General features: G+C 40.5%; 1 protein-coding gene across 4 annotated transcripts; it reads right to left on the bottom strand.

The window, feature by feature from the left end:
• Window positions 1–152: 152 nt before the first annotated feature.
• phldb3 (pleckstrin homology-like domain, family B, member 3) lies at window positions 153–25,695 on the bottom strand. Of its 4 annotated transcripts, none has more exons than XM_034112821.1 (15): window positions 19,207–19,260; window positions 18,355–18,503; window positions 18,033–18,143; window positions 17,204–17,341; window positions 16,867–16,995; window positions 14,913–15,095; window positions 11,623–11,733; window positions 9,932–10,033; window positions 9,548–9,638; window positions 8,849–9,062; window positions 4,552–4,633; window positions 4,020–4,163; window positions 2,105–2,324; window positions 1,756–1,841; window positions 153–1,147 (listed from the first exon to the last, which is right to left on the bottom strand). In XM_034112821.1, the coding sequence occupies exons 1-15, from the start codon at window positions 19,217–19,219 to the stop codon at window positions 1,013–1,015; spliced, it is 1,908 nt and encodes a 635-aa protein (XP_033968712.1). In that variant the 5' UTR covers window positions 19,220–19,260; the 3' UTR covers window positions 153–1,012. The 4 variants fall into 4 exon arrangements, with proteins under 4 accessions (XP_033968712.1, XP_033968710.1, XP_033968713.1 ...); XM_034112819.1 differs by having other exon boundaries at window positions 341–1,147; window positions 2,105–2,327; window positions 19,207–19,257; XM_034112822.1 differs by lacking the exon at window positions 19,207–19,260 and adding an exon at window positions 25,219–25,695 and having other exon boundaries at window positions 342–1,147; window positions 2,105–2,327.
• Window positions 25,696–27,399: the final 1,704 nt, after the last annotated feature.

The following is a 27,399-nucleotide window of genomic DNA, read 5'->3' as shown; positions in this document are numbered from 1 at the left end:
GTGAAATGTTATGTAAAGTTCTACAACAAATACTCCTGTAGGAGTATAATAACAAGGATATACAAATATAAATACAAACAAATATAAGGCACACGACACAGGACCAATGACTAGTAATTGTGAAAATATTGATAAAACAGACGCATATCTTGAGACGACAATAAACATAACTAAAAATAGGGACGACTGGACATTATGCAACTATTTACAACCTACTGTATGTGCAAGAGGCTAAACAGCACATTGCAAAATAGCTAAATATTAATCAAAGACTCCATGATCAGAATATATTTGTGTGCCATTGTTATTATTAAGTTGGCAATATAGATGTTGATTGAAAAAAAGACCAACATTTTTATGAATAAACATTTAATAGTGCATTCATAACAGTGCATGCCTTCATTTGTTTGCATATCAAACCCATATACACTTCCAAATAACTTAATTCATAAAAATGTAATTTCTGAAAACAAATACACAGCATATGGACCTATTTGAGGAAACACCTGACCATATAAAACAATCCAAGACTAGACAGAAATAGTGACCCAGCACACAGTCTAATACAATGGTTGCATTGTTATATTAGATTGCGTTATATCGACAGGTGCTGCAAGTATTGTGTTCACACCCTGTTGTAATTTTAGTGTACACCTGTGCTGTAATGCTTCGCTCAGACCAGCAGGGGGAGCTCAGGCTCAAAGAGAAACCTGGCAGTAACAGACTCCCAGCTGCAGGCTGATGTGTTAAACTGCTGAAGGCTTGCAGCTGGTTCAGCGTTGAACCTCAGCCGCCACTCAAGCATCAAGTAACAGTTTCCCCCACTGCGTTCGTACACATCTGTTCAACATCTGGAGCCAGTGCACCTCCTCGTGTCACGCTTTATCCACAGAGTCATGAGTCCAGGTACAGAATCAGCTGCTGAGGTGGATCTCAACAAACAGGAGACACAATCAGTGCATTGTCCGCTCAATAATCACTCGAGGGTTTTCACAGTCAAGTATGAAGGAGGTCAATAACGGCTGTGCTCGTCTGTTGCCGTGACGATGACATCCATCCAAATCCGCATGGATACCGGATTGGAGGCCACCAGAAAGAAAAGGCGGTCATACGTCTTCACGCAGAATGTCAGGCTGGGCCGTGGAGACTGAAGAGACAGAAACAGACCGAAATACTGTCATAAATCAGGGTGAAGAACAAGTATTTTTACTTTTTACAAGTCGTACCTTAACATAGAGATTTAGCATTTTTCCATATGAAACCCCAAGTTACTAAAAATAAATAACTTTTAAATAACTGTTCTAAGTCCGTCATAACTTTTCCCAGAAGCAGAACAACTGGGTGCTTCAGTTTGAATGGATTCTTTGTCTATTAAATTAAATGCAACTACAAACTTTTTTTATGAACTTACTATAGCAGATATTCAACTATAGCGATTTTATTTTATTTTAGAAGACGAGGAAAGAAGATTATGATAACTAGATGTGTAATACTGTCAACCAACACTTCAATGTGTCTTTTTATAATTCTATGTCCTATTAGTATACATAGTTTTTTAGATATATTGGTTGGGCTTGAAACCTTTATTTGAATCGGGGAAATTACAGATGTCGTATTCATATGTTTTTTTGCAAGTCATGACTGAGCCACATCTTCTTTACAGAATCAAAGACCAGAGGTTTTTCACAAGCCCTAAGCCACAAACTTTAACAGATCTTTCTGAGTCCGCTGGTGCGACGGTGTATAACTACTCACAGAATTGGCTGTTCGTAGATGGTCAAGGTAAACTTCTTCTATGGCCTGGAAGTAGATTACTCCCTTTAGCTTCCTCTCATCACAGTCTGCAGAAAACAGAAGAAACGTGGGGAAAATGGGGTGACAACAAACTCATATTTAAAGAAAAAATGCTTTCAAGTTGTTCTCTTTCAAAGTAAACAATTTTAGCGAAAACACAATATAATGTACAGCATAATAAGTGTTGGATAAAGACTGAAAAGTGATGTTATATATGAAATATTATTTGACAGCATGTTTGATATCTAGTACATTTATTCAAACAAGCAGTCATTATGTGCACACTCTCCACTCCCCCAGCCGGTCTAACCTGTATAATAGGCTAGTCGTCTGTGGTCCATGTCAAACAGGAACCATCTCTTCTTCCAGGTCTTCACCCTCCCCCCTCGTTTGGTCAGGAAGCCGGCGCAGCGTCGCGGTGTCAGGCGCAGGTCCGTGCTGCCACTCACTCCATGACCCAGAGACTCCACATGGGCCCGGAGGTCAAAGTTCGGAGAGAGGAAGAGGGGCAGGCTGAGCGGCTGGAGGGCCTTCTGCCATCAGAAAAAAAAACGTTTTCTCACATGTGCATTTGGCCTGAAAGAAAATGGGCTGCACTTTTCTTGTACATGTATTTAAATGTGTGTCTGCTTTGATTTACCTGGCCCCACACCCTGTACTCGTGATGGTTATTTAAGCAATAGCTCACGACAGGCCGTGGTATATGCTCATTATATCACAGCTAAGGGGCGTGGTTCGGCCCGACGCGAAGCGGAGGGTCGACAACCCCCTTAGCTGTGATATAATGAGCATATATCACGGCCTGAAGTGAGCTATTGCTTTTATAAAACGGTTACCAAGTGTGGCAATATGAAAGAAAAATACACACTCTAATTTAAATAGTTTTTATTAGTAAATAATGATGTTCAAAATAAAATAGTCCCTCTGTTGCCTTCTGCACGAAACATAGTGCGAGGTGGTTGCTATGCAACAACACTAACAACAGCTAGCGAACATATTAGACAGAGAGCGTTGATCCATTATTTGGCTATTTATTTACATTAATGTGTATGTTGCCGTTTATTGTGCACCCACTGAAAAACTGTCCAGCATCAGTAGCATGGCTTACGTGGTTACTTGTATAGGCTGAGGTTGTTCTAGGCTGTTGCTTGGCGTGGCGAGAATATTGCTCCACTTTCTCCGGTCCCCGAGATTCGGCTTCCAGTAGCTCTGGAGAGAGCTTTCGCACCTGTGGCCACTAACGGTCATCATTTCTCTGCTTTGTTTCAAGACCCGCATCAGAAAGCTTTTGAATGGTGGTACTTTTCCAGTTGGTCTACCTGCTCTTCACGTAGCTCTGCATGTCGTCGTTTAGGTGCTTTTTGTTCTGGAGATAGGCACTCCTCAATCCACTCCTCCATAGTAAGACCCCCCCCCCCCGGAGGTCGAAGTTAATCTTAAATGTTTTTGCGGACCTTTTTTATTACAGATTTGAAAACATCGTTGCTTGCTTTAAAAGTAGCACAATTCATTATGTCAAACCTTGGAAAGTATCTAAATATCCCTGCCCTAATGCCAAAGGCACTGCACACTGAATATGTTTTTGCCGTTTGATGTCTATGTCTGGACCGTTGCGTAAAAAGGAGGGTTTCTGCCCCGTTACTTCTCCGCTGCAGTTTGCTTTTCAGCCCAACTGTATACTCTTTATCTCAGACGCGGAGGGATACTGACTTGTTGTGAAAAGTAACTTACAATTCTACCCGTGGTATACGCTCAGTATACCACGGCTAAGAACCAATCAGATTGCTTGATTTTACTTGTCCGTTTTATAAATAAAGCAATATACTGTTTTGTGTACAAATCTGAGAAATCTTATATTTCTGATGCTGTTTTACAAAAAATGTCTAACTCTTGCTAAGGGTTGAAAGTTCAAACTCATAGTTTTTCTGTGTTTATTTGTATTAAACTACTATAGGATTTCAGTTTTTTTTTTATTATTTGTTGTTGCATGTCTTGTGTTTCACTGCGTTTTCTTTGTCCTCTACCATCTTCAGACCAGTGTTTTCACTTTTTGATAAATATAAATATTTACTAAAAAAATCAACAATTTAATGCATAGACTAAACAAGACTATCTTTGGTTCTGCTGCATAGATTTGATCAAAAAAATTGTCACAGATCATTGCTCAGAATAAAAATGTTAATAATATGTTTCACACGACCTGATGCTTGTCATTTCATACATACCTCTGAAATGGCCTCTGGCTGCTCCTTCATTTCTGGCTCGAGCCGTTTTTGGTTCTCTGCCTCTGTAGGTTCTGTGGGCTCTGTTTTCGGAGACTTTAGCTCTTTCTGTTCTCTCTCCTCCAAAAACAACTGCCGTCGTTCTTCCTGGGTGCACACATGTATAATTGAATTATTAGCCCAAAAAAATAAATAACACAATGATGATACTCTTTAACAGAGTAGTATTTACGAAGGATTTCCTGACACGTGCATTCAAAAAAGAAACTTTAATTCAATATGTGCCACTGAAAGTTGCTTCGTCTACTTTCATACTCCACATAAACCCACAATCATATGGCTACACATTCTTCAGTCTTGGACTTCTCCAATGCTGTAAACATGCATCACAAACATCCAGACATCTGCTGGCTTTTCCTCTTGGACCCTCATGTGCGAGCTGAGTGGGCGTCAGCGATCAGACAGCCGTGTCTAATGCCGTGTGTCGCGGCTGATTAGAGGTGTCAGCGAGCGTTTCTCACGGCAGGTGACTCACCCTCTCTCTGAGCAGCCTCTCTCTCTCTGCCCTGGCTTCCCTCAGTTTCTTCTCGATCTCAACTAGGTCCAACAGAGACGGGCTGTGAGAGGAAGAGGAGGATTAATCAAAGATATCACAACAGCTGCATCGGCCAAATACAGTAAAAGTTATGATACAAACAACCCATAAATGCAAAGAAGAGTCCTCAAAATAAAAAAATCCTTTCCATGGTTCTCTTAAAATAGAAACAGGCCAATGAGATCAGTCCAACATTTGTTTGATTTAAAGTGGACCTATTGTGCTATATTGGAAAAATATATTGTAGGGCCATACGTATACAAAACATGTCTATGAAGTTTTTTGCTTAAAATACCAAACAGATCACCCGTTGTAGCCATGCCTCATATTGCTCAAACCCCTCTTTTGCAGTCCTGTTAGAGAAACGCGTATTTTGGGTCCTTAGCTTGAAAGAGGCGGAGCTAATGCCTGATCAGGATTCTACCGGAGATAAAGTTAAATTCTGCTGTGATAAAACGCCATCCTGTTCTAAACCACATCAAAGATTATTTCTGAAACAGTATGGAGCTCAAATGCTTTTTCTCTTGCGGGTTTATCACAAGGTGAGTTCCTTTTTTTATTTCCTGCTTTTTAAAACACATGTGCTCTTCAGTACAGGTTAGCTCTGAGTGTTAGCGAGGCTTGCTAATGTAAACAAAGACGAGATTACGTCCAAAACACGTCAGGCATTGTTTCTGATAGGAATTTTCTGTGGGTCCGCTGCCGATTTCACGTCAGATCGGCAGCAAATCTGTATCCGCTCGTTGTACCACCGTCTTTAAAATATTTGGGTACGGAGGAAAAGAGAGAGGGTTTTATTTTCTGACGCTGCGTGAGTTCCCCGACGCACCGGGGACACATATTTATGTATAAAAGACATCACAAAGTGCATTTTGCATGATAGGTCCCCTTTAACCAAAAAGAGATGGTATAACACTAACCACAAATAATTGTGAATCAGTAACAGACACAGTACAATGTAGGCAACATTTAAACAAAAAAACAGCATGTTTGAATTAGGTTGAATCCCAATCCAGAAGTTAATTAATTTCACTTGTAAATCACTATGTGACATTTTAATGCAACATGAGACAACTAACATAGCTGTAAGAGTCCAAATCATGTGTTTATGTTTTGACAGTATTTCATCACACTGCAAAGAACTTAGAAAGAGTATCTTCTCATTCATAGTGCAAAACATGTACCTGTATATCTTAATATTAACTGTTCAACATATGATCAATTGATCATCTGTTACATTGTTTGAAGTGATACAAATGTACACCAAAGGCCTGTACTACGAAGCTGGTTCAACCTAACCTGGATATGTTTGAGTTAGCCGGTTGGCCCAATCCAAAACATACGCGCTCTCGCTAAACTGTACTACGACGCTGGTTATCAAGTGGATCGCTCAAGCCAGCCGTGTCCTATCTAGTTAGGTGCGCGTTCACATGAAAGGGGTGGTATTTGGAGCATTCGACCAATCTCAAACACGGACAAGCGTACTGACATAGCAGCGTCATACTTCCTGAATGAAAAGTGAACTTTAATATTAGTCAAATATGAAGAAGTTAAACTTTAAACATCCATGACTTAAACACTTTATCCAGGATAAAAGCCACATAGCTGCACCTGCAAGGTGAATACAGCTGGTAAAAGAAAAAGTGTTTGAATGCGTACATTAACAGGTTTATGAAATCACTGCCCCGTCCAAGACACGAGTGGATCTGACTTTAATTACATTTGACTCGAGTGTTTCATCAACTTAATGTGTTGCTTAAAATAATACTTCTGCATACAGTATGTGACACTGTGAGTGTTGCACGGCCAGATACGGCTCAAGAAGCTGACTCAGATAAGGAAATATACGATACATTATGATGCGATATGATATGAATGATAATGGGACACATCGACGTCTGCACTCACAGTGCCGCGGACTGTACTTAATGTTACTCTGATCCGGTTACTTATGTCGTGGCAGATATTTAAGTAAGCTTTCTTAACGCTAATATTATAATAGTTTGATTGCTCTGAAGATGGGAGGGGATATTCTATTAATTTTCACGTTCACACAGTCAGTTGATTTTGGCCGGCCGTCTTTCCTGCAACGGCAGTTTTTCTGTATTTCCTCTATCCTGTAATATGAATTGATCGCTTTAAACTCCGCACACGGAGCTCTGATTGGTCAGCAGGCGGTGCTTTCACTGAGTTGATCTCTTAGCCTGCCACCTAACCTGCTCCGGAGCAGGTTTGCCGCTCAGCATAAGTTACCATGGAAATAGCCTGCTAAAAAGAGAACCAGCGTCGTAGGACCGGAAAGCCCGAGATTTCCCTGAATTTAGCCGGCTAAGCGAAAATCCAGCTTCGTAGTACAGGCCTCTGGCCTCATCTTATACTGCTGTGCAAACGTATACTGTGTTTATTATAAAATGCATTCTCTGCATAGATAGGTTTAATAAACTTGAGTTTAAAGAAGAAAGCCTTTTTTTGTGGCAGGTCCATCGCTCTTTCTCCATCGAGCCTGGGAAAGAACACACCTATTTGTGTTTAAAGTAAGTTATGTTCATGTCTGACAAATGCAACTGTGTTTTTTGTTGTTTTGCATGATAAATTAAATAGCATGACAATCCAACTAACGAGCAAACTGAACTGCAACTGGCTTTACACCCTTCTCAACACATCACACTACAACAACAACTGTTGCTGCTGATGTGTGTTCGTTTTGTATATAGACAGCCGATCAAAGTCCTAGTTAAGTTATTGATAATATTTGTTCCTGTGCCAAAACGCTTAACGGTCCCATGACATGCTTTTCCGCTTATTACCCGTCCCCTTGTGTGTTATGGAGCTTTTTCTGCATGTAAACGGTCTGCAGAGTCAAAAACCCTCAAAGTACACCCTGTAGCGAGTAAAACTCTAACACAGAAAATACCTGTCTGTGCTGCCCCAGAACGCCTCGTTGGAGATTTTTCATTTTTTTCTTCCTGGGTATGGTGACGTAACGCCGACCAAATGGACCAATTGGTCCAAATGGACCAATCCGCGGAGCCATTACGTTACGTCCGCGGAGCCGTTACGTTCCTCACACACACACACACACACACACACACTCAATTTTTTCTCAGCTGCAGCTCCGCGGATTTCTCAGCGAGGCTGTGAGTCTGTGTGTGAGCACACACACAGACTCACAGCCAGTGTGTGCTCGGGCTGGTTTCGGGCTGGGTTTCGCTGTGTCTCACTGTCTCGCCGACCCCACGCAGCAACCAGGAAAACCACACCAGTAAGCGAGCTCACACTGTCCGCTCCTCGCAGCAGCGAGCCTCGCAACGTCCCGCCAACACGGCACCCAGATCCCACGTAGCATTCTCATCTGTTTGTCATTACTGGTGTCATTTTCTGGTTGCTAACGCCATTGTAACACATAATCACTGATGTTCCGCTGTAACGGTGGTGGACTCATCAGAACAGAGTGGGCGAGCTGACCAATCAGAGCACAGTGGGCTCGCAGGGAGGGGGGGGGGCAGGAGCTCCAACAAGCCGTTTAGGACAGAGAGTGAATACACATACTATACAGAGATGCTGTATGAGAAACCAATGTGAGTTTGGAAAATTGAACAATGTAAATCTATTCTAGTAGACCTCAACAATGGAATTATGATCAGTAGAAATGGCCATGTCATGGGACCTTTAACATTCTTTAAACACTTATTGTAATTAGTCTAAAAAGTGTAGTTTCCGCCATCATTCCTATCCGTCATTATAACACTGTACATTACGTCCCAAGATAAGATCTGGGAATGTGTAAAGAGTGCAGGAAAGGCACCAAGTTAGGCGAGGAGAATGACCATACAGGCTTTTAAATAAAACGATGCAGTTATCCAAACTGTCCTTTGACTTACTTTGTCCTACTATTACTTATATCTGACACAACCTGTGTGCACACCTTCAGTATTACTTCCAGATAAAGTGCTTTCGAAAATCTGGTTAAACGGTCGGCGTATTCCCTGCTTGTTAAACTTTGTAATAGCCTTGTCAACATGCCCCTACACATAACAATAACTTTGTTGAGTACAAAAAATATCTGGAATGATCTTTTTTTCTTAACGGCACCTTTCATAAGAAGGGATCCTCCTCACAGTTTGTTTTTTGTCATACACAACTAAAAAGCCCCTACTGTTGCATGTAAATGCTTAAGAAGTACACACGGCCTTCTTAATTTCTCAGTGCTCATCACACAAGCAGGATAGTATCTGACCTGGCAGCGCGGGAGCTCGTTGTGCTGTTGCACGGTGTGAGGAACCCGCCTCCGTTGCTGCTCCCAGGTCTGTGCCCGCTGCTGTGCCCGCTGCTGTGCCCGCTGCTGTGCCCACTGTTGTGCCCACTGTTGTGCCCGTTGCTGAGCCTATGGGAGGGGATGGGGGATGTAAAAGCCCCCAGGGACTGGCTGTCTGGAAGCATCCTCACCAACCCTGAGAGAGGGAAGAGACGTGCATTGTTCAGCGAGAATAACTTTATATAATATGTGGCATGAGAGAAAAATGGGGGTGGTGGATCATGATGAACATTAGATCAAGACATTTAAGTTACAGCTTTCAAGAATGTAGGAGAAGGACACCTGGCAAGACTTGACTTGACCTTGTAGATCAGGCTACTGGGATTTGGAGACGGATAGGTGTGTGTGTGAAAAATAACTACTGGAGATCAAGTATATACTGAAGGCTCTTCTGTGGCTCATCCAGCCTATACAGGAAAATCCTGCTTTCTACCAACGTAATAACAACCTGTCGACGCAACCGACACACCTTTGATTTGACTAAAAGGGAGGGAACTGAACAAACAGTCAGACAAAATGTGAGTGCAGAAAGAGTGGGTATTGTTCTATAACATGGTGCCCTCAGCGTAAGCAATTAAAGAGCACAATAGAAAATAGAAAAAGGGGGATGGTATAGCTCACCCTGTACGGACTGCGGCCTGTCGTTGAGTCTGTTGTTGTTGCGATGCGAGCTCCGTCTTCTAGGCAAACTGGCAGACTCTTTGCTTTGTTCCTTCAAAATTAAATAAAAACAATGTAAGCTGAAGCGACGAGAAGACTTTAAAATGTTGATGTTTTTTTGGCATTCTGTAACATTAAATGATGTTAAAATCTCTTCGTTTTTGACAGCTGGTGTGACCATACAAAACCTTTTCTTTAAAGTTCCTGGGAAATTGACATAGACGTGTTATGACTAATGATTGACAGCTTTGTTGAGAAAATAAAAAAGGCACTTACTGAAACCAAACGTTAGTTGTAAACACATGCTGTCAGTAGTACACACATGCTGTTTCCATGGTGACATACCTGAGGAGGTTTGTGAACCACCAGAGGGGAAAGTGACATCATGCAGGGGGCTGAGCCGGTGATGTCCGACCAATCGGTGGGAGGCTTCTTCTCTTTGAGAACCTGTAGGACCAGAATATATTGAGTTTGAAATGTAGCAACGTATCAGTGATGACAACTAAAAGCGAAACAGTTTTAAATAAACCGAAGGGGCAGGGAAGATGACAAACACTGATTTGCGTTCGACATACCACATCTGGCTGAAAATGAAAACTCCACTTCCGAGAGGGATCGTAATGAGTTAAACAGAATTATCATTGCCTCACTATCTTTCCCTCCCACCCTGCTTGACTCACAAACACATGAGTAATTCAGCCACCACATGCAGTCAACTCTTATCTGTCTCTTTCACTACTCTACACCCGTACATGCCCACGGGCAATGTGCGGACAGGGAAGATTTGTGCAACTGATCCTCGGATATCATTTTCTTCAACATCTGCGTCTTGTTACAACTATGATATCCCATCAGATTAAATTCCCTTCAACTATCTACTACACAAGTTCTTTTCTGTAGGACACAACAAGCTCTGAGCATTAACCCCACATGTCAGAAGTAAAGCACATCCTGCTCACGGTCATATTGTAGTCGTACACACTTGGTCATGACACCGTCTTGCCCTCTCTCCTCCTTTGCCACTCCCTTCTATCCTCCCTCCAGCTGTTCCCCTTCTCTCTCCCAGATGAACTTAACACATTAAGGCACTTTCTGACAAACACAATTCAAACGCCTGTCAGCCACGAAGATCAATTTGAGTGTCTTTGGCTTACCGCTTGTTAAAATGATGTGGAACTTCTCCCAGCTTGCCTTCTCTCCCTGTCACACATCCACACACACACTCACATGTCCACACACATTCACAAAAGCAGCACCCTCCCTCACAATGCTTACTCCTCCCTCTATCCCTTTCCTTCCCTCCCTCTCTCAACTCCCTCTTGCTCCCTCCCTCTGTTTCTCTCTTTCCATGTCTGATTTGCTTTTTCCTCGTCGAGATCTCCACTCCTCCTCCTCCTCCTCATTCTAACTGGTGCTGTCCTAAGTCTGCTCAAAGACAAACCACTGGCAGTGTGATAAAGGCACAGCTCCGTTTAATTAGTGACTGAGTAAATCACATACTTATTTACATACATATTCATAACACACTGATAAAACATGGCAGGGTGGTCTTTCCACAGTAACATGATATCAAATATACACAAAAAACCAACTTCATCTAATCATAGTACATACAGTAACTGTGGAGACTACAGGTGTACAACTACAAATCATTTTTTAAATCCTTTACCACACAAATGACTGTGGTTGTGCTAATATTGACACTTCTGAATCATTTTGCAGAGAAACTGATGTAGGAGGTGTGGACTCACTTAACAGTTCATTTAACAATCTATGTTCAAACAAAACCACTATTCACTTGTAAGGTCAACATGTGTGTTTGAATGCTATACTTCAGATTTGGAAATTCAAAAGAAATTGGCAAACTAGGGAGGACATAGGGTTTGATTTCTTACACAGTTGCCATCTTTCCTTCTTTTAGCAAAATTCAAATGGTTGTTTCCAATCAAGTAAAAAAACAGACGACAGAATGAATGAACTCTCAGATGTAGTAATGGTGGTTGGTAATAGTCCATAATATCATATATCTCTCTTACCGTTTGATTTGTGTGGACGAGGTCTCTCCTCTCTTTCCTCAAGGCGTTCATCTCCCTCTCCTTCTCCCTCTCCATCTCCTTCAGCTGTCTCTGTAACTGCTGCACTCGCTCCTGAAAATTAACAGCATAATTCCCATCAGTGTGGACAGCCACATGGTTTCTCCTCCTCAAAACAATTGGCGTGTGCTGTATCTGATTCATCTGGCTGGCCCCGAGTGTAGTTCTCCTTTTCATTCTGTTGAGGTGTAATGGTGGGTAAACATGGATTCTGAGAGCAAATGCGGAGCCCCGAGCCGAGCTGATTTCCTGAGCCGAGACACAATGCAAATCACACATTTGCAAGTTAATGAGAGGCAGGAGAGGAACACGTGACAGCAGGAGTGAGAGTGGAACCAAAATAAATGATGAGTCGTTTTTAATCAGGAAATTAGGGCAGCAAGTGTGACACAGTGAGAGAGAGACAGGCAGACAGGCAGACAGGCAGACAGACAGACAGACAGACAGAGGGTGTAAGGATGAGCTGTCATTTGCAGCCGAGTCAACCACCATCACTCTCACACAATCCCCCTCTTCTCCTCCTCTCACATACTTCAGCTAATTGAGGAACAATTGTATATTATTAACAACACAATCTAATCTATTGTCTGTATTCATATGTTTTTGTGGAATCTGACTTGGGAATGGAACAACAGCCATTTTGAAACTTTCTGCCAGAATGTAAACAAAGATCTAACGTCAAAAATATTTTACAGCTGCCTTCACTTTCTATCTTGGAGACATTTGGAAATAGTGGAGGTTTCAGAAATATTTTGCAATGAGGAAATTCAAAACATGTTTTACTTGGCAAAATGGCAATAGAAAATGTGTCAATTAACCTTCTTCTATCATTCATAACCCATGCTATGAAATTGATGGTTCATGGTCACCTGAGGATGAATCCCTTTGAACTGTGGACTCAACTTTCATAACATTGTCAATACAAAATGGAAATATGTGGTTGCAAGAGATATGACAGCTATGGGAAGATGCAAAGACATTTTTTCTAACAATCATATATCCCTCAGGATTATTTGCAAAGACTTTAGTAATCTTCTGACTTTAGATATAGCGCCATCATCAGCTGTAATTTGTATTTTGTGCTAACTAGCAAATGTTAGCAATATGAACATTGTTAAGACAGTAAACAAGGTAGATATCATACCAGCTAAACATCAGCATGTTGCCATCATTATTATGAGCATGTCTGCATGTTGGTGTTAGCATTTAGCTCAAAACACCCCTGTGTTAAAGTACACCCTCACAGCGTGGCTGTAGAATTTGAGTCCCTTTATAGTGTGTAAGACTGATGACGCTGGCAAAGAAACAACAGATTGTTTCCTATTCACCTTCACATTTAAGAAAGTCGGAAGCACCGATGGAAAGAGCATGTCTCAGTCATTTAATTAGATATTGAAAACTCAACAGTTGGCGCCTCACTGCAGTTTTACATTTAGGATATCTCACGCAAGTGCCAAAATGTTCCAGGCCTCTTCAAATGATCGTGGAAATCCGAAACCTGAATCATTTTGTCTCCCAATTTGCTCCTTTTGTTGACTCTCCCCATCACAAAGCTGCAGAATGAAGTGTTTGACATTGACAATCATCATCTTGGCTTCCACAGTAAATCAGATTCATTGTGTGGTACATTGTCTCTTTTCATTTAGATTGACTGTTGTGGTGTGTACAATCAAGCCTGGTCTATTCAAAACTGTCTGGCCAATCACAGGCCATTGTTATAAACACTGCTGCACAGAAACAGGTTGAAAGTTTAAGGTGAAGACTTTGGGATATTTGAGTGCATGATCTGGGGGAACTATTGTTGTTATTGTCTATTACTGTTTTGTATTTCATCTCTGTTTGGGAATACACATTTATTTCATCCAATTTTTCTCTTAATTTCAACATTTAAAATCAACTTGTAAATGATCATGTCTACTGCCAATTCTAAGTGTGATACAGCTATTGCATTCTTGAAACAAATAATCATGATCCCAATGTTTGACAAAGATTATCCTGAATATCATTTTAGCCAGAACAATGTATCCATGCTTAAAAATGTTTCCAAATCCCCTCATGCATTTTATCTCTCGATCGTCAGCTCCGTTGTCACTGCTCTCCTTTCCTTCCTGCTCCTTTGATTTCTCTCTCAGGGTGGCCTCTGATGTAATTAAGCTTGCTGTCTGGAGTCATGTGACAGTGTCAGGGTGATGCTGGTGAGAGTGAGGTAAAGGTTCACGCTCGTGTCACGATTTAACGGGGTGGAGAGTAAGGAGGACAAGTATTAACCTGCAATGACAACCATGGACTGTGACTTGAGGAGAGTGCATGTGCACACTGCTTTAAAGTGGTAGGGAGGCCTTTGGAGCAAATAAGCCAATAATGATGATTTTCACCGTGCTGGAGTGCAAAAAATAGAATCTGCAGATTTATAGCTTTGCTGATTAATGCAAACAACTCTGTGATTATTGTAGGAGGGGCTCAGATTTGTGGCTTTAAAGTTCCCTTTCTGCTCTGAGCACTCCTTATTTTGACTCTGAAGAGAGAAGATTAATTTCAGATGCTCATAATTGGAGGATGCTGGAAAACCGTTCTTAAGAAAGCCAACTTGGTAAAGTAAAGGACTGTGTATCATATGTCTCACACAATCATGATGCCAAAGTTTGCAGTAACAACAGCATTAAAGTGAAAGTGAACAAACTGTCTATTCTATGTAGTGCATAGTTTAAATTGATATGAATATGTTTTTGTGATCTATTTCTCTACCAACACTGATGACACAAACATAATCAATAAATATGAGAAAACTCTATCAGAAATCAATGAAGAAAAGATAATTGGAAATTATTAACATGATACATTAATGATAAACCCCTAAAATATGAAAGTAAATTGTAGTAAGATATATGAGTAGTTGTTAGGCATCACCTTCCCTTGTTGGCGTGCATTCACATGGACTTTGAGTTCCAGCGTTGTCATATTTGACAAATGTAGACGTCTCTGCCGGGCTACTGTGTTAGACTGATTAGATTGTGGGGTGTTGTTTGTTTGTCCACCTGCTCTGTGCAGAAGTCTAATGTCACAACTCTGTATTAAGAGTACTGTGGGTGAAGGTTAATCCCATGTCAGCCAGCGGGGGTAACACTGACATGAAGCACATGACACACAGATAAGCTGTAAACACCGTATAACGCGTCAGGGGTAGTTCTGAAATTCTCTGAGAAAAATTCCTTCGACAAAACGTTGTTGTTTACCTGTCCACTGTTGATCGCATGCTGCTGACGCAGGATTTCCTTATCCATCTCCCCTTCACTCTCTTCCTCCCCATCTTCATCAAGCGTGCTCTCATCATCCTCATCAAGTCCGCTCTCCTTCTCCAGAACACTAAACTCCCAGTCGTCAAACGCCCGGACCGCCGCTTCCATCGCCTCTCTCTCCTGCAATCAAGACGAATTATCGAGTCAAATACAACTCAGCCGTTGTTTACATTTTTATGCTAACAAATATCACAATAAAACTCTGATAGCTGATAAACAGCACTCAGATATTAAAGGTGGGGTAGGTAATTCACTTCAGAAACACTTGTTATATTCCATGGAATGCTCTTAACATCCCGATAGCAATGAATACATGAAATGCTTTGACAATAAATACATAAAAAAAAACTGTCATCTGTGGAAGCCGTGGCGCTGTGAAAAGCACAACCAATCATCTGAGCCGGCCCGGCTAAAATAACTGGATGGCCTACCTGCCTGTCAGCCTTCCATCTGTGCACAAACTTATCTCGTGCCCTTATTGGTCATGTGCGCGTTCGTGTGTGTTGGAGGAGGGGCTCTGTAAGGAAGTCTGAAGGAAGGGGCAGATTTTTTTCGGCTGCGTACTTTCAAATTCTAGTGCACTCGAGCTGGTTTCTCCATTCTTACCTACCCTACCTTTAAGGAACAACACTTGAGATGTTACTTTTCTCTTTGTCATTTAACCTCTCTTCAAACTAATCTGTGAATAGATTGTTTACCTTAAAGACATACTTTAGTTAAAGCTACTAAAGTCAATTCATAATGTATAAGGGTTTTGTCATAAAGCAGTGCCATTTCCAATGTGCTAGAATTTATACTTGCTTTAATACTTCCATTTTTTATTTAACGACAAATGAGTTTCTGTCTGTTATATTTATATAGAAGACATCACATTTGACTTCAAATTGTATTTATCAGAAAACAACTTCTGGGATTCTATATTTCTTGGCACATTGTCCATAAAAGCACTGGTTTTAAGGCTGCATTACCAAAATGACTCAAACCATGTTCATTAGATAAAAGTGGTGCAAGTGCAGGTGAAAGTAAAAACATGTGCATATTCATTGCCTCATAACCAAAATACCTGCTCTTCTTCCTGTGCAGTGTGTACTTAAGTCCTGTGTGCATGCATGAGGTTTTTTTCTGTGGGGCTATTTGTGACAAACCAGTTTCTAAAGCATCTTTCCAAATAAATCTGTCATGTCACAACGTAAAGTAAGAACCTGCTGCTAGACTGCACTAACCCTGTCATTAAACACTGCTTTTGAAACAAGGAAGTCTCTCATCTGGTTTTGCCACATTCACAAAGAAAAGTATACAGTTCATGGTGTGTGTGTGTGTATGTGTATGTGTATGTGTATGTGTATGTGTATGTGTGTGTGTGTGTGTGTGTGTGTGTGTGTGTGTGTGTGTAAGTGTTGGAAACATTGTCACAGCAGGTTGAACAGGTACTGAACAATCACACTTTGTGCAACCACACACAGGAATCCGTGTAGGAATCCGACCTGATGCTTACACAACCTGCATCTGAGACACACTGTCATGGGACTAAACAGGATCAGTTTCAGTGTTATATAGTATATATCAATTGGAAAGCTGCTAACAACATCATGTATTGGATGTTATTCACTTATAAACATGCAATTCACAGAGACAGAAGGGCAGTGACCATAAAAAGTTCCATATATGAAAACCTTTTTGAGCATTTTTAAGAGATCGCTGTTGTGAATTTTACATAAAAAGTCACCAGGCTTATTTCTTCAAACTATATATATATATATATATATTCACATTTCATAAGCATTAAGGGGTGCAAGTCCAAAAGGGGTTAGTCTCAACAGGTTTATGAACATGAGACAACGTTGCCTTTCTTTTTGGTTTCTTCCTAGATGGAGAGGCTGTAGCCACTGACCTGCTTCAGCTGCAGTGTGAGCAGTTCTCTCTGGCTCTCTGGCTGACTGGGGATCAGTTTCTCCTTCTCCTCGAACCTCCCCTTCAGCTCTTTCACCCTCCGTCTTTCCTCCTCCAGACTCTCTCGCTCCTGCAGGGAAGGGCAGTGAAGCAGGAGTAAAGTCGTCACCTCAACTTTTCAAAACAAAAAATATTTAGAAGAGTTTGTTCTGCAGATCATTACTGAGCCCACACATATGAATCATGACACAATCATGAGGTAAAACATCACAAAAGCACAAAACACATACCCGTTTGTGACCAATAAAATATGTTTTTTTAGCTGTATTGCATGATACCTTTTGTCTGTCGGTTTGTCGGTGCTTCCCCTTCCGTCGGACCTCCTGCTGTAGAGCCTGCAGCTTCTGTGTGTGTCTGTGCAGCTGAGAGTTCTCCGTCTGCAGCTCTCCCTGCAGCAGGGCGATCTCCAGCTGCAGCTGAAAGGACAGGAGACAACGCTGAGCTGAATCATATTGACCACGGCTTGAGCAAGTCACAGATATGCATTCCTTTACCGTGACTGTGTCGGAGTTTGCTGAAGTCTGCACATTTAGATCTCCAAGTCAACACCATCGAAATGATTTTAGATTTTCCTTAAACACTCAGTTTCGGTTGGTTATTTGATGCAGCAATTGTTTACACTAGGACCCTTTACATATTGTTTAATTTGTTTTAGGACTGAAATGTATGATGATTATATATTGATTCATCTGCGGACTATGTTCTCAGAGATTCCTCTATTGTAAAAGTGTAAAAAGTAGCAACAAATTTAAGCAAGCCAAGCCCAAGGACAGATCTTTACATTGCTTTTTTGCCCAACCAACTGCCCACAACATATTACACATTAGAGACAAAGACAACTCAATGCCAAAGTAGTGTCATTAAAACTTTAAAGAATAGCTATTATTTATCTAGTCAATCATTTATTTTCAGTGATCTTTCATATCTTTCTGGTTAAAGTATGCAAAAGTAACTTGGCTCTTCCATTTCTGGATTTCTTAAAATGCTTTAATGATAAAACTTTTGACAAATGATCCAATTGTTTCAGTTTGATGTATGAATAGGATGAGAAAAATAGATGTGTTGGTGCCTGTATTTGATTGGGCAACAATCATGTTAGATGCTCACTTCAATCTTTAGTTCCTCCTTCTGTTGGTCGATCTCTGTGATTCGCTGTCGGAGCATTGAGGTCGACGGCAGGACCCTCAGTGAGCCCAGCTCCAGTTTTTTGACGCAAGACTGGCATTGGGGGGGGAAACAAAGTGTGAAAGTGTCAACATGGAGGCTTTACAACAGTAAACGGTTGGGTCTAGTAATGTGGCGTGATTCATTGGTTTTAAAGCATTCTTTCTTTTGACAAGCAGGATCTAGAGGGGGCTTTCATACTCCCCACATTGTTACAACATTAAAGGAGCAGATCACCTTCATCAACAACCTTTCACTCACTTACCCTCTCACTCTCCGTGCTGCTGCTCTCTGTGTCTGACTCCGCCCCCGAGGAGGCGGGGCTGTGGCCCTCAGCCACTCTGGTGATCCACGGCGGCCGCGGCCCCCGCTGCCACGGGCTCCTGGTGCTCTCCATGTTATGTTGGGGCATTTCTAAAGAGAAGACAAGGGGGGAGGGCAGTTCATGAGAGCTACTCACTTTTGTGAATATTGTGGTAATCTAATCTGCTGCACGGTTGAAGGTGTATCAGGGATCAGATGACACAGCTGAAATAGTACTTTGTGAGGACTTTAAAACACAGAAATGCACCACCTGATCCAGAAACCTGTCACTGATGGAGTAAACACCTAATAGTAGAGGAAACAATAGTGAAAGAGAGGGGAAGGTTCAGGGTGTGGGCGATGTTTCAGGGTCCCTCCAAGGGACTCTGCTGTGTGTGGACAATAGAGTGATACATGACAGTTAGGAGGCTTTTGATGTGCACCAGCAACGAGACGGTTTATGAATGGAACAATTAATGAAAAACTACAAGGAGTTCCACATATGTTGGAGCAAATAAGAATAGTCTTTGAAGTACTTTAATGTCATACTTTTTTGTTCTGTATTTAACATTCATGTTCATTTACAAGAGAAAATACCATTGTATAATGTTTACATTGTTCTACATCAAAGTGCTTCCCAACTTTTGGGAATACGTCAACCTAAAGACCTTTATTATCCTTGTCTCTTTATTTTATGTTGCCCTTTAATCCTCTACTGTGTGGTCTCTCTGTACACAAAACCAGCAGAAACATGCACACATGCACAGGCTAAAACCAACTTGTGGGAAAATACTTTTGATGCCTATTGTCCAACCTTTTCCCACCATCTCCCCTCGCCCTCTGTGCCCTCCCTCTCTCCTTGGATCCAGACCTTATTAGGCTGCAGGGAATGCCTAGACATAAATATACAGCAGAGATGTGAGTGAGGGTTTCCAAACAACGACTGACACACTGAGACACACGAGAGAGAGATTGGAGAAGGGGGAGGCATGGACAGAGAGAGAGGAAAGAGAAAAACAGCAGGAAGTGGAGTGTTAAATGTCAAAGGCCAGTGTCATGTTCCTGGTGATACAGCAAATATGCAACATGCAGTTTTATAGATGCGGATAAAGAATACAATAATGTTCACTAAAGAAAATATAATATTTCTTATCATGAGGATATTTCAAAGATGTGAATCCAGGCCGCTGGATAGCTCAGTGGTTAGAGCGTAAATCGCTGCCTAGTAAGCTGGTTCGAATCCTGAGCCGGCAGAACATTAAGGCGATGACCTCCCTTCTGTCTCCCTGTTTCAACGCTATAAATCTCTAATAAATGCCATCTCCGGCCCAAAAATAGCTTTAAAAAAAAGAGGTGATTCCAACTCTTTACCGGTTGATCATTAATATGCATAAACTTGGAAGGTGAAATCTGCACCTATAGCATTTTATTATATACTGTTTATAATACTGCAGTTATATTACTATTTATGGCAAGACAGTCATTCATGGTATATCACAATATCAGTTTTAACTGTGAGAAAAAAAAACCCAACCCCCAAATTTCAAAAGCAGCAAAAAAAGCAAATACTCTGATGAACAGTTTTTATACTGCAACATTCAAGTTTCACCGATAGAAACCACCTAAATAAAATGTTTTTAATGACTTTACAGTCAAACACACACATGTTAATGAAGTTGAACTGGCAGAAGGCCGAACACTTCAGCGGTCAAATGTCTGGAGTAAAAAAATATTCACGGTTTCGGTACTGGTATTTCATGGGCGCAACACTATTATATATTATGGATGAATGATATTAGACTTTTTTATTTTTGACCAATCCGATATACACAAAAAAAAATGTCCACCTAATTGCAGAGAACACTCTTTTTATGCATACTGTTATTTTGTGCAGACATACATTCAATGCTTTTCAAAATGAACAAATTCAATGGGAACAATGAAAATAAAAGTAGTCTTTGACTTAGGTTCGATGTAAAACGTGGTATATTCATTTTGACTATAAATATTATCCAACTACCAAATCGGAGGACATTTCCATTTTTGGCAATGCCAATTGTAAAGCCTTTCTCTGGCATCAACATGAATACACTATTTGTCCTGCTACAAAATTATTCTAGTCTGCTTTCCAGTAAAAGCTGTCAATATCTGGGAAAACAAAGCAGACAGAGCTTCACACGAGTTAGATTATTATCCAAACAAACATCAGGGCAAGCGCTTGCTTTCTGACCTCCAGCTAAAGTCCACTCAGATATAACACTGGGGGGCCGAAAGAGAGAGGCATTCAGGAGTAAAGTCCATGCTTTCATGTTAACAAAGTGGTCAAATGCACCAGAAAACAGGCTAAACAAACACATTGCACTGGCAAAACAAGAGATAGTGAGACAGTAGGAGACAGTGATAAAAGCAACGACTATGGATATAAAATCAGCATGGGCAGAAAGAAAAAAGAAGAGGGAAAAGTTCCGCTCGAGTCAGATCAAAAAACAAAACAGACTTTTGTGCCCAAAATAATTAGTCTTTAATGCTGGGAGGGTGCGCCTCTGGAGGATAAGATAGCAGCAGAGAGGGAGTGAACAGAGTGGGCATGTGTTTGTTTATGTGTATGTGTTATGTAATGAGTTCCCAGAGGTAACACAAGATATAACCCTAAACTCTCAAAGTGAAACCCGGAGGACTTCAGGACTCTTGTATCAGTCTGCATGATAATTATCAACCGTAGATCAGTAATAACCAGCAACAGCTGACTCATAAACACACAGTGAGACCAGTGAGAGAGTCAAGCATGTTCAACAACACAGCAGAATGTTTCTCGTGTCAAATTGTCTCACCACGTGCTCAAATCAGCAAAATCTCTCTCTTTCACAAACTATGTGTTAGTGAATCCAGTAAGAACAATCAAGACCTTCACGTCAATTATGCACACTTTTCAATGCTGCTGACTCATCGGGGTCTCTTTAACCGTAGAGATCCCATTTTGTACAGAGACAGTGTTCACACAAATACACAGTGCACTGATCTTACTGCGAACCTTTAAGGCAGGAGATTGAGGTGTGTTGTGCTTTTCACTGCTAATGACGCCTTTAGCCGCTACAACTTGATGTAATAAAAATGTATAAATCTAAGCGTTTTGAGCACCAGGAAAAGCGCTATATAAATAACATGTATTATTATTATTATTATTATTATTATTACAACAAGTGTTCACTGGTGGAGTGTCATTTGAATATGTTTGTGGTTTCCCTTTGTACAGCTGTACTACTGTCTTTGCAACATCGTTTTATGTTCGGCGTAGACTTACTCACATATCTAAAGATTGACTACTGTGTTTCTGAAACTGAAAACATATCGTATACTGTAATTCCCAAATGATGAAGACACACACAGTAGCATTCTGAAATGACTGCCTGTCAGGACCCCTCATGTGTTGAAAGGAATAGTGTAGCTAAGCATTGTTTACACATAACCATAAAGCCAACAGTGACAACGGCTATATTCCACCAGCAACACACAGGACAAAAGAGCTGTGACGGTGGCCTGCTAGGTGAGGAAGTGAATGCCGCCTACAGCCGGAGCATGTGAGCAACACTGCTCTGTTCAGAGGGGGGCTGTGCACACTGTTCAATTAATCCACAGAGGCCAGGCATGGAGGTCAATCCTCTCTTAATTCACTCAAATTGCTCGCTAAACTTATAATGTATTACATTTGAATGGATTTCTGTTGTAGAATTGAATTATACAGTCAGTTTGCAACAGAGTGACACAGATAGACCAAGCTGTAACAGGGTCAGGGTCTAAACTATAGGTTAGTGTGCACTGTAGTGTAAACAGAAGGGGGGGTAGTGGGTTTACTGAAACAATAACTTTTTGGCTCAAAATAGAAAGATTGATCCTGTCATTAAACTCCACTACATTTTGTTTTCCATTCAATTCTGTGCAAAATTACTCGAATTAACTTTATTTGCAACTTTTCATCTCGTGAAACTGATACTGTCTTCTATATGGATTTCACAAGATAAAAGTTAACAGAGATTTAATATAGAAAGTGAATTTATAATCTGAAATGTCTGTCTTTGTCAAAGCAGTGCAGTTAAAACAAAATATTGCACCGGCCAAAAACAAACCCTTTTCCGGTTGTAGACTTTTGAAAGGTGAACAAATAAAATATAAAAAATGTAAAACTGTACTTTTCCTCCCAAGGGAAGTTTAGAGTCAAATATTTTCAGAGGATTAGTAAATTGTGAAATCAGTCATGCTCAACACAACATACACTGCATTGTACTGTTCTGTATGAGTGCTGCATCGCCCCTAACACTGAGTCATGACACAGACCAGAGGGGCATGTACAAGCCAGAGGACAAAATGCAGTCTCTCATCTCCAGAAGGCATAAGATCAAAACCAGCTATTAGGCCTTGAGAACAAGGAAGTCACATATTATTTGTATTGGTCACAATTACAGGCTGTGGTTTTAATCAAACAGAACAAAATCCAGCCTTTAAAACAACTCCTTTTTTTCAATAGAAGGCCTGATATCAAAACATTGACACCAGTGTGTTATGCACACAATGATTCCAGGGAACATAAATAATTTATTTATTATTTTTGTCAAAATTGAGACACTAGGGTCCCTTTTTTTACATTTTCTTGCTCTGGTCCTGCTTAACATTATGCTCTAAACAAAGGACAACAGATAACTTCTCTCTCTCATTTTAGAAGAATATGGTTAGGTTTAAAAATATTTCGCTTTGAGTTACAGAAACATATTGCTTTCTGCTATTCTATTAAAAGTGGGAAATAATGGCTATACAGCTATGCCTCTTTATGTGTTACATATGTGTCATGATATTTGTATGGACCTGCTCCTACACCAGAGCAAAGAGCATGCTGTCATTTGACAGATTAAGTGCTGTGGACTACAGCGACCTCTGGACCTGCTCGTGTGGCTCCTTCTGGCTCGCCGCCGAGGACCAGGAAGCTGTCGTCATAGAACAAGCAGTGTGAGCAGGAAAAGCAGGTGAGAGGAGCGAGTTTTGGCTTTCACCCAGCTGTCACCGGGAGGAAAAAAGAGACAAACCGGACCTGACACTTGGAATGTTACGCATAAGAAAAGAAACCAGTAACGCAGCTAGTTAAACTCAACTCGCACATGCAAGAAATACCATCAAAATGCACTTTTATTTCGTATTTTTAACATTCCTCTGGAAAATTAGCTGATAAACTTATGTTGGTATGAACATCAACATTTGCCGCTTTAGGTGTTAAAGATTTTTCTGCAATCATTAGTTGTATTAATGTAAACCGGCTCAAGCTCCACTAGTGGAAATGGCTTGGCATTGTTTGGAAAAGGTAACATTAGTACCCACTTTTTCTTATTATTATTCATATTTTTTTAACTCCATGTTTAGCCGGATGTAGACTGTTGTTATTGTACAACAACAGGCCCACCTTCACTTTAGCAGCCGTATTAAAACTTTGCTTGAATAAAATGTAAATTGGAAAAAATGTAGGATTCAAATGAAGTACCATCAAATCAAAGAAATAAAAAACATGAATCACTGTTAGATTCCAGTAGAGTTTTTGGATTCTCTGGGCTAATGACGAGTCACATTTTGGTTTAAACATGTTGAACTAAAGAGTGCAAATCATCAGCTTTTGCCAAGATTTCAACAATTGATCTTCTTAAATAATAAGCAACAACATCAGCAGGTAAGTTGTAGGAAACTAGATGAAGAACACAGGGGAAAAACATAATAAAACAGAGTGCAAAAAAACTCACTTTCACCAACTTACAAAGCATATGAAGTGCAGAAATGAGGGTATGTTGTAAGAAAATCTCTCAGCACTTCAAATACTGCTACTGTGGGTGTGTGTAAATCCTGGCATCAGGACTGGTTCAACTGCACTGACAGATTCCTTTGGCCTGAGAAAGTCTCTGGGAATTGTGATGCAATAAAAGAGTGATCCATTAATGACAGGCTGGGATGTAGGGCTCAGACACAGATTTGTCCCAAGGTGTGTGTGTGTGTGTGTGTGTGTGTGTGTGTGTGTGTGTGTGTGTGTGTGTGTGTGTGTGTGTGTGTGTGTGTGTGTGTGTGTGTGTGTGTGTGTGTGTGTGTGTGTGTGTGTGTGTGTGTGTGTGTGTAAGTAAGTAAGACAGACACTAATTAAAGGCAGAGCTCTCCAGACAGCAAACCCTCCCAACACAATCAATCTCCCCTCACAATCCTCCCTGAACCCACACTCCCACCCACTCTGTTTACCCTGTGTGTGCTGATGGAGGGATTAAAGGTGAGATATCTCAGGGTCATTGTAAACAAAAGGGTAATTATGAAAGCTGAAAGTTAATGTCATGGGATGGGACAATGTTTGACAAAAAAAACAGCAGTCCAGCTGCAGTCCAGAGAAAGTTACTGTGGATATTTTCACAGATAAGAAATGGATGAAATTAATTAATCGGGGCTCTGTTTAGGCCAGAAGGCAGGACATATCTTAATTGACTTTGAATCAATTGAGTTTTTTTGCAAAAATATCCAAATGATAAGTTTCAAACAAGAAGGTAGTTTTGCTTTTGATTGCATTTAACACCAGGAAGTTGTATTAAATCATATTGGGGACATAAGGAATTAAAAGAAGATATGATGGAGTCTACAACAGAGGGACTCCAAACTTTCCCATGTAGCCTACTGATCACAACAATACTATGTGAGCACCTCGTATGGGAAGTCATTTACAACAGGAACTACAAGGGCTTTGTATAAGCTGTTTGGAGAAGTCCTTTTCGCTGACTTTATAAAAACAGACATTAAAGTAAACAACAGCACTTACCTGGGAAACGTGCTCCAGTTTAACGCCACGAGCTGTCGAACCTCCAAATCATAACAAAGCCGGAGGGAAATTAAAAAAAATTAGACTCGAAAAAGTACCGAAACGTCACTTCAGCAAACTTTTAAGCGCTTTCACTTTCCGACACACAAGTCAGTCTCGCGTTGGGTTTACTGTAGCTCACCGACTTGGGTTGACAGCCACGTTATCTCCCCCTTTTCTGCTCTTTTAAAAAAAATCTTCACCTGGTTGTAATCCCTCCCAGGAAATAATGACAGAGCAGTTTGAGCTGCTGCCGGCGTCAACAGGTGAGAATGAAGTGAGCACGCGGAGTAGGGCGACGACGGAGGCGGGGACCGGCTAATAAAACTGTTTTGTGTTGTAGGCATAAATGAAAAGCCCCATGAGCAGACTGCACCGGCGGTCCCTGCTGCACAGACAAACAGTCCCGTTCAAGTCCTGCACCCAAATGGGATTTCTATTCTGGGAACTGACGGGGCTTTCTCATTGTGGAGTGGCTCAGCTAAAGACTCATCCAGACCAGGCGTATTGCCAGTTCGCGTTGAAGTAAAAGGCCACTTAAATACTTGTCATGAGAAGCTCGCATGGGAGGGTTTTAATATTAAAGTGATATAGTAGGGGGACTGAGGGTCAGGGTCAGTTGCATCATTTATATTTATTTTTAACATGGTTTGGAGGACAAAAGTCATTTGGTCCAATCTTGAGCTTAATAAGTGACAAGTGGAGTAGGAAGGGCAATTTTACATGGTTTAAGTATCAGTGGTGGATAATGTAGCACTAAAAAATACACTGTGGGGTAAAAAAAACATAAAATAACAACAGAATTAGGAAAGGGTAATCATAAAACAATTAGAAATAGCACTTTCACATAAAAAAAAAGCATAATATATAGGAATACCATGACAATTACCAGGTACTAAAGTAAAAGTCATTAAGTGTGTTGACTTATGACAACTATTAGCCTTAAAAATAAAGTAGCCTACCATCTATGCAGAATGATCCATTTCAGAATAAAATATTATAATATAGAATCATATGATATTAATGTTATTTATTTTATTTTGTATTATTAGAATTGGCAAATTAACTAGTAACTTTAGCTTTCAAATAATGTAGTGAAGTGGAAGTATACATAGCAGAATATAGAAATACTATAGTAAAGTAGGCTATGAACCTACATGCTGTACTAGAGTAAATGTACTCAGACACTCCTTCCGGATGGTTCTTTCTTGTGACAACCTCACAGTGAATGTTGAGAATATTTCTTGTTTTTCAGGACTTTCAGACCTTTTGCTCTGCAGTAAAAAATACTCTTTACAAAGCAGTAGTAAAGTAAAATTAAGGTTTTTATACATTTTCATTACATTGCAGTGTAACTCCTTAAACACACATAGTTGGCGCAGGGATAAACTGTAAATGTGTCACCCTGCAAATACTATTGACACATGGATGGTCATAGCTGAGTAAGTATGAACTTCTGACTTCCAAGCTTTCCAGGTGCCAACTTAAACAAAGACCATGGCCTACCTTGACAAACTGATGTTTCTTAGGCAAGTGTACAAACAGTTCAACACTTTGTGAAGAGAAGATAACTCAGAGATTGTTTACAGCTACCTACTAACCTAGGCAAAATATTTTGGCATCAATTTAAATGCAGAACAGGTTTTACTTGTATTAAATACAGGCAAATATACTTTTTGTAGCCTTAAATACAATTGGTTTACCATTTACAATATGCACTTCCATTGTTGTGAGACCTCAGACAACTGCTTCTTCATGAAATCAGAGTAGATGGACAAAAAACTAAAATCACATCAGATTACCACAGGTGTACAGGGATTGTAAAGTGAACAAAATGTAGGCTTCTTCTTCAAAAATAAAAATAAATGTTATATAAGTAAAAATATGTGAGTGTTGCTTCTTGTCGTGCTTAAAGGGAATTCGAGGGTTGGAGTGGTATATAAATAGCATAATATATAGCGTCAAGGCAGTGTGACTAACTACCATTACGAATCATGTGACCTGGATGACTGAGAGTATGTACACATAAGAGTACCAGTGTAAGTCTGTGCAACACTCTTATATTGATCCCAGTAGATTAAAATACCATAAAGCATTACACACTGTAAACTTACCATTGCATAACAAAGCAACGTGCATTCC

Source organism: Trematomus bernacchii, unplaced genomic scaffold (genome assembly GCF_902827165.1).
Source record: "Trematomus bernacchii unplaced genomic scaffold, fTreBer1.1, whole genome shotgun sequence".
Lineage (NCBI taxonomy): Eukaryota > Metazoa > Chordata > Actinopteri > Perciformes > Nototheniidae > Trematomus > Trematomus bernacchii.
Note: the sequence above shows the minus strand (reverse complement) of the source record. Positions and strands in the feature narration are given on the sequence as shown.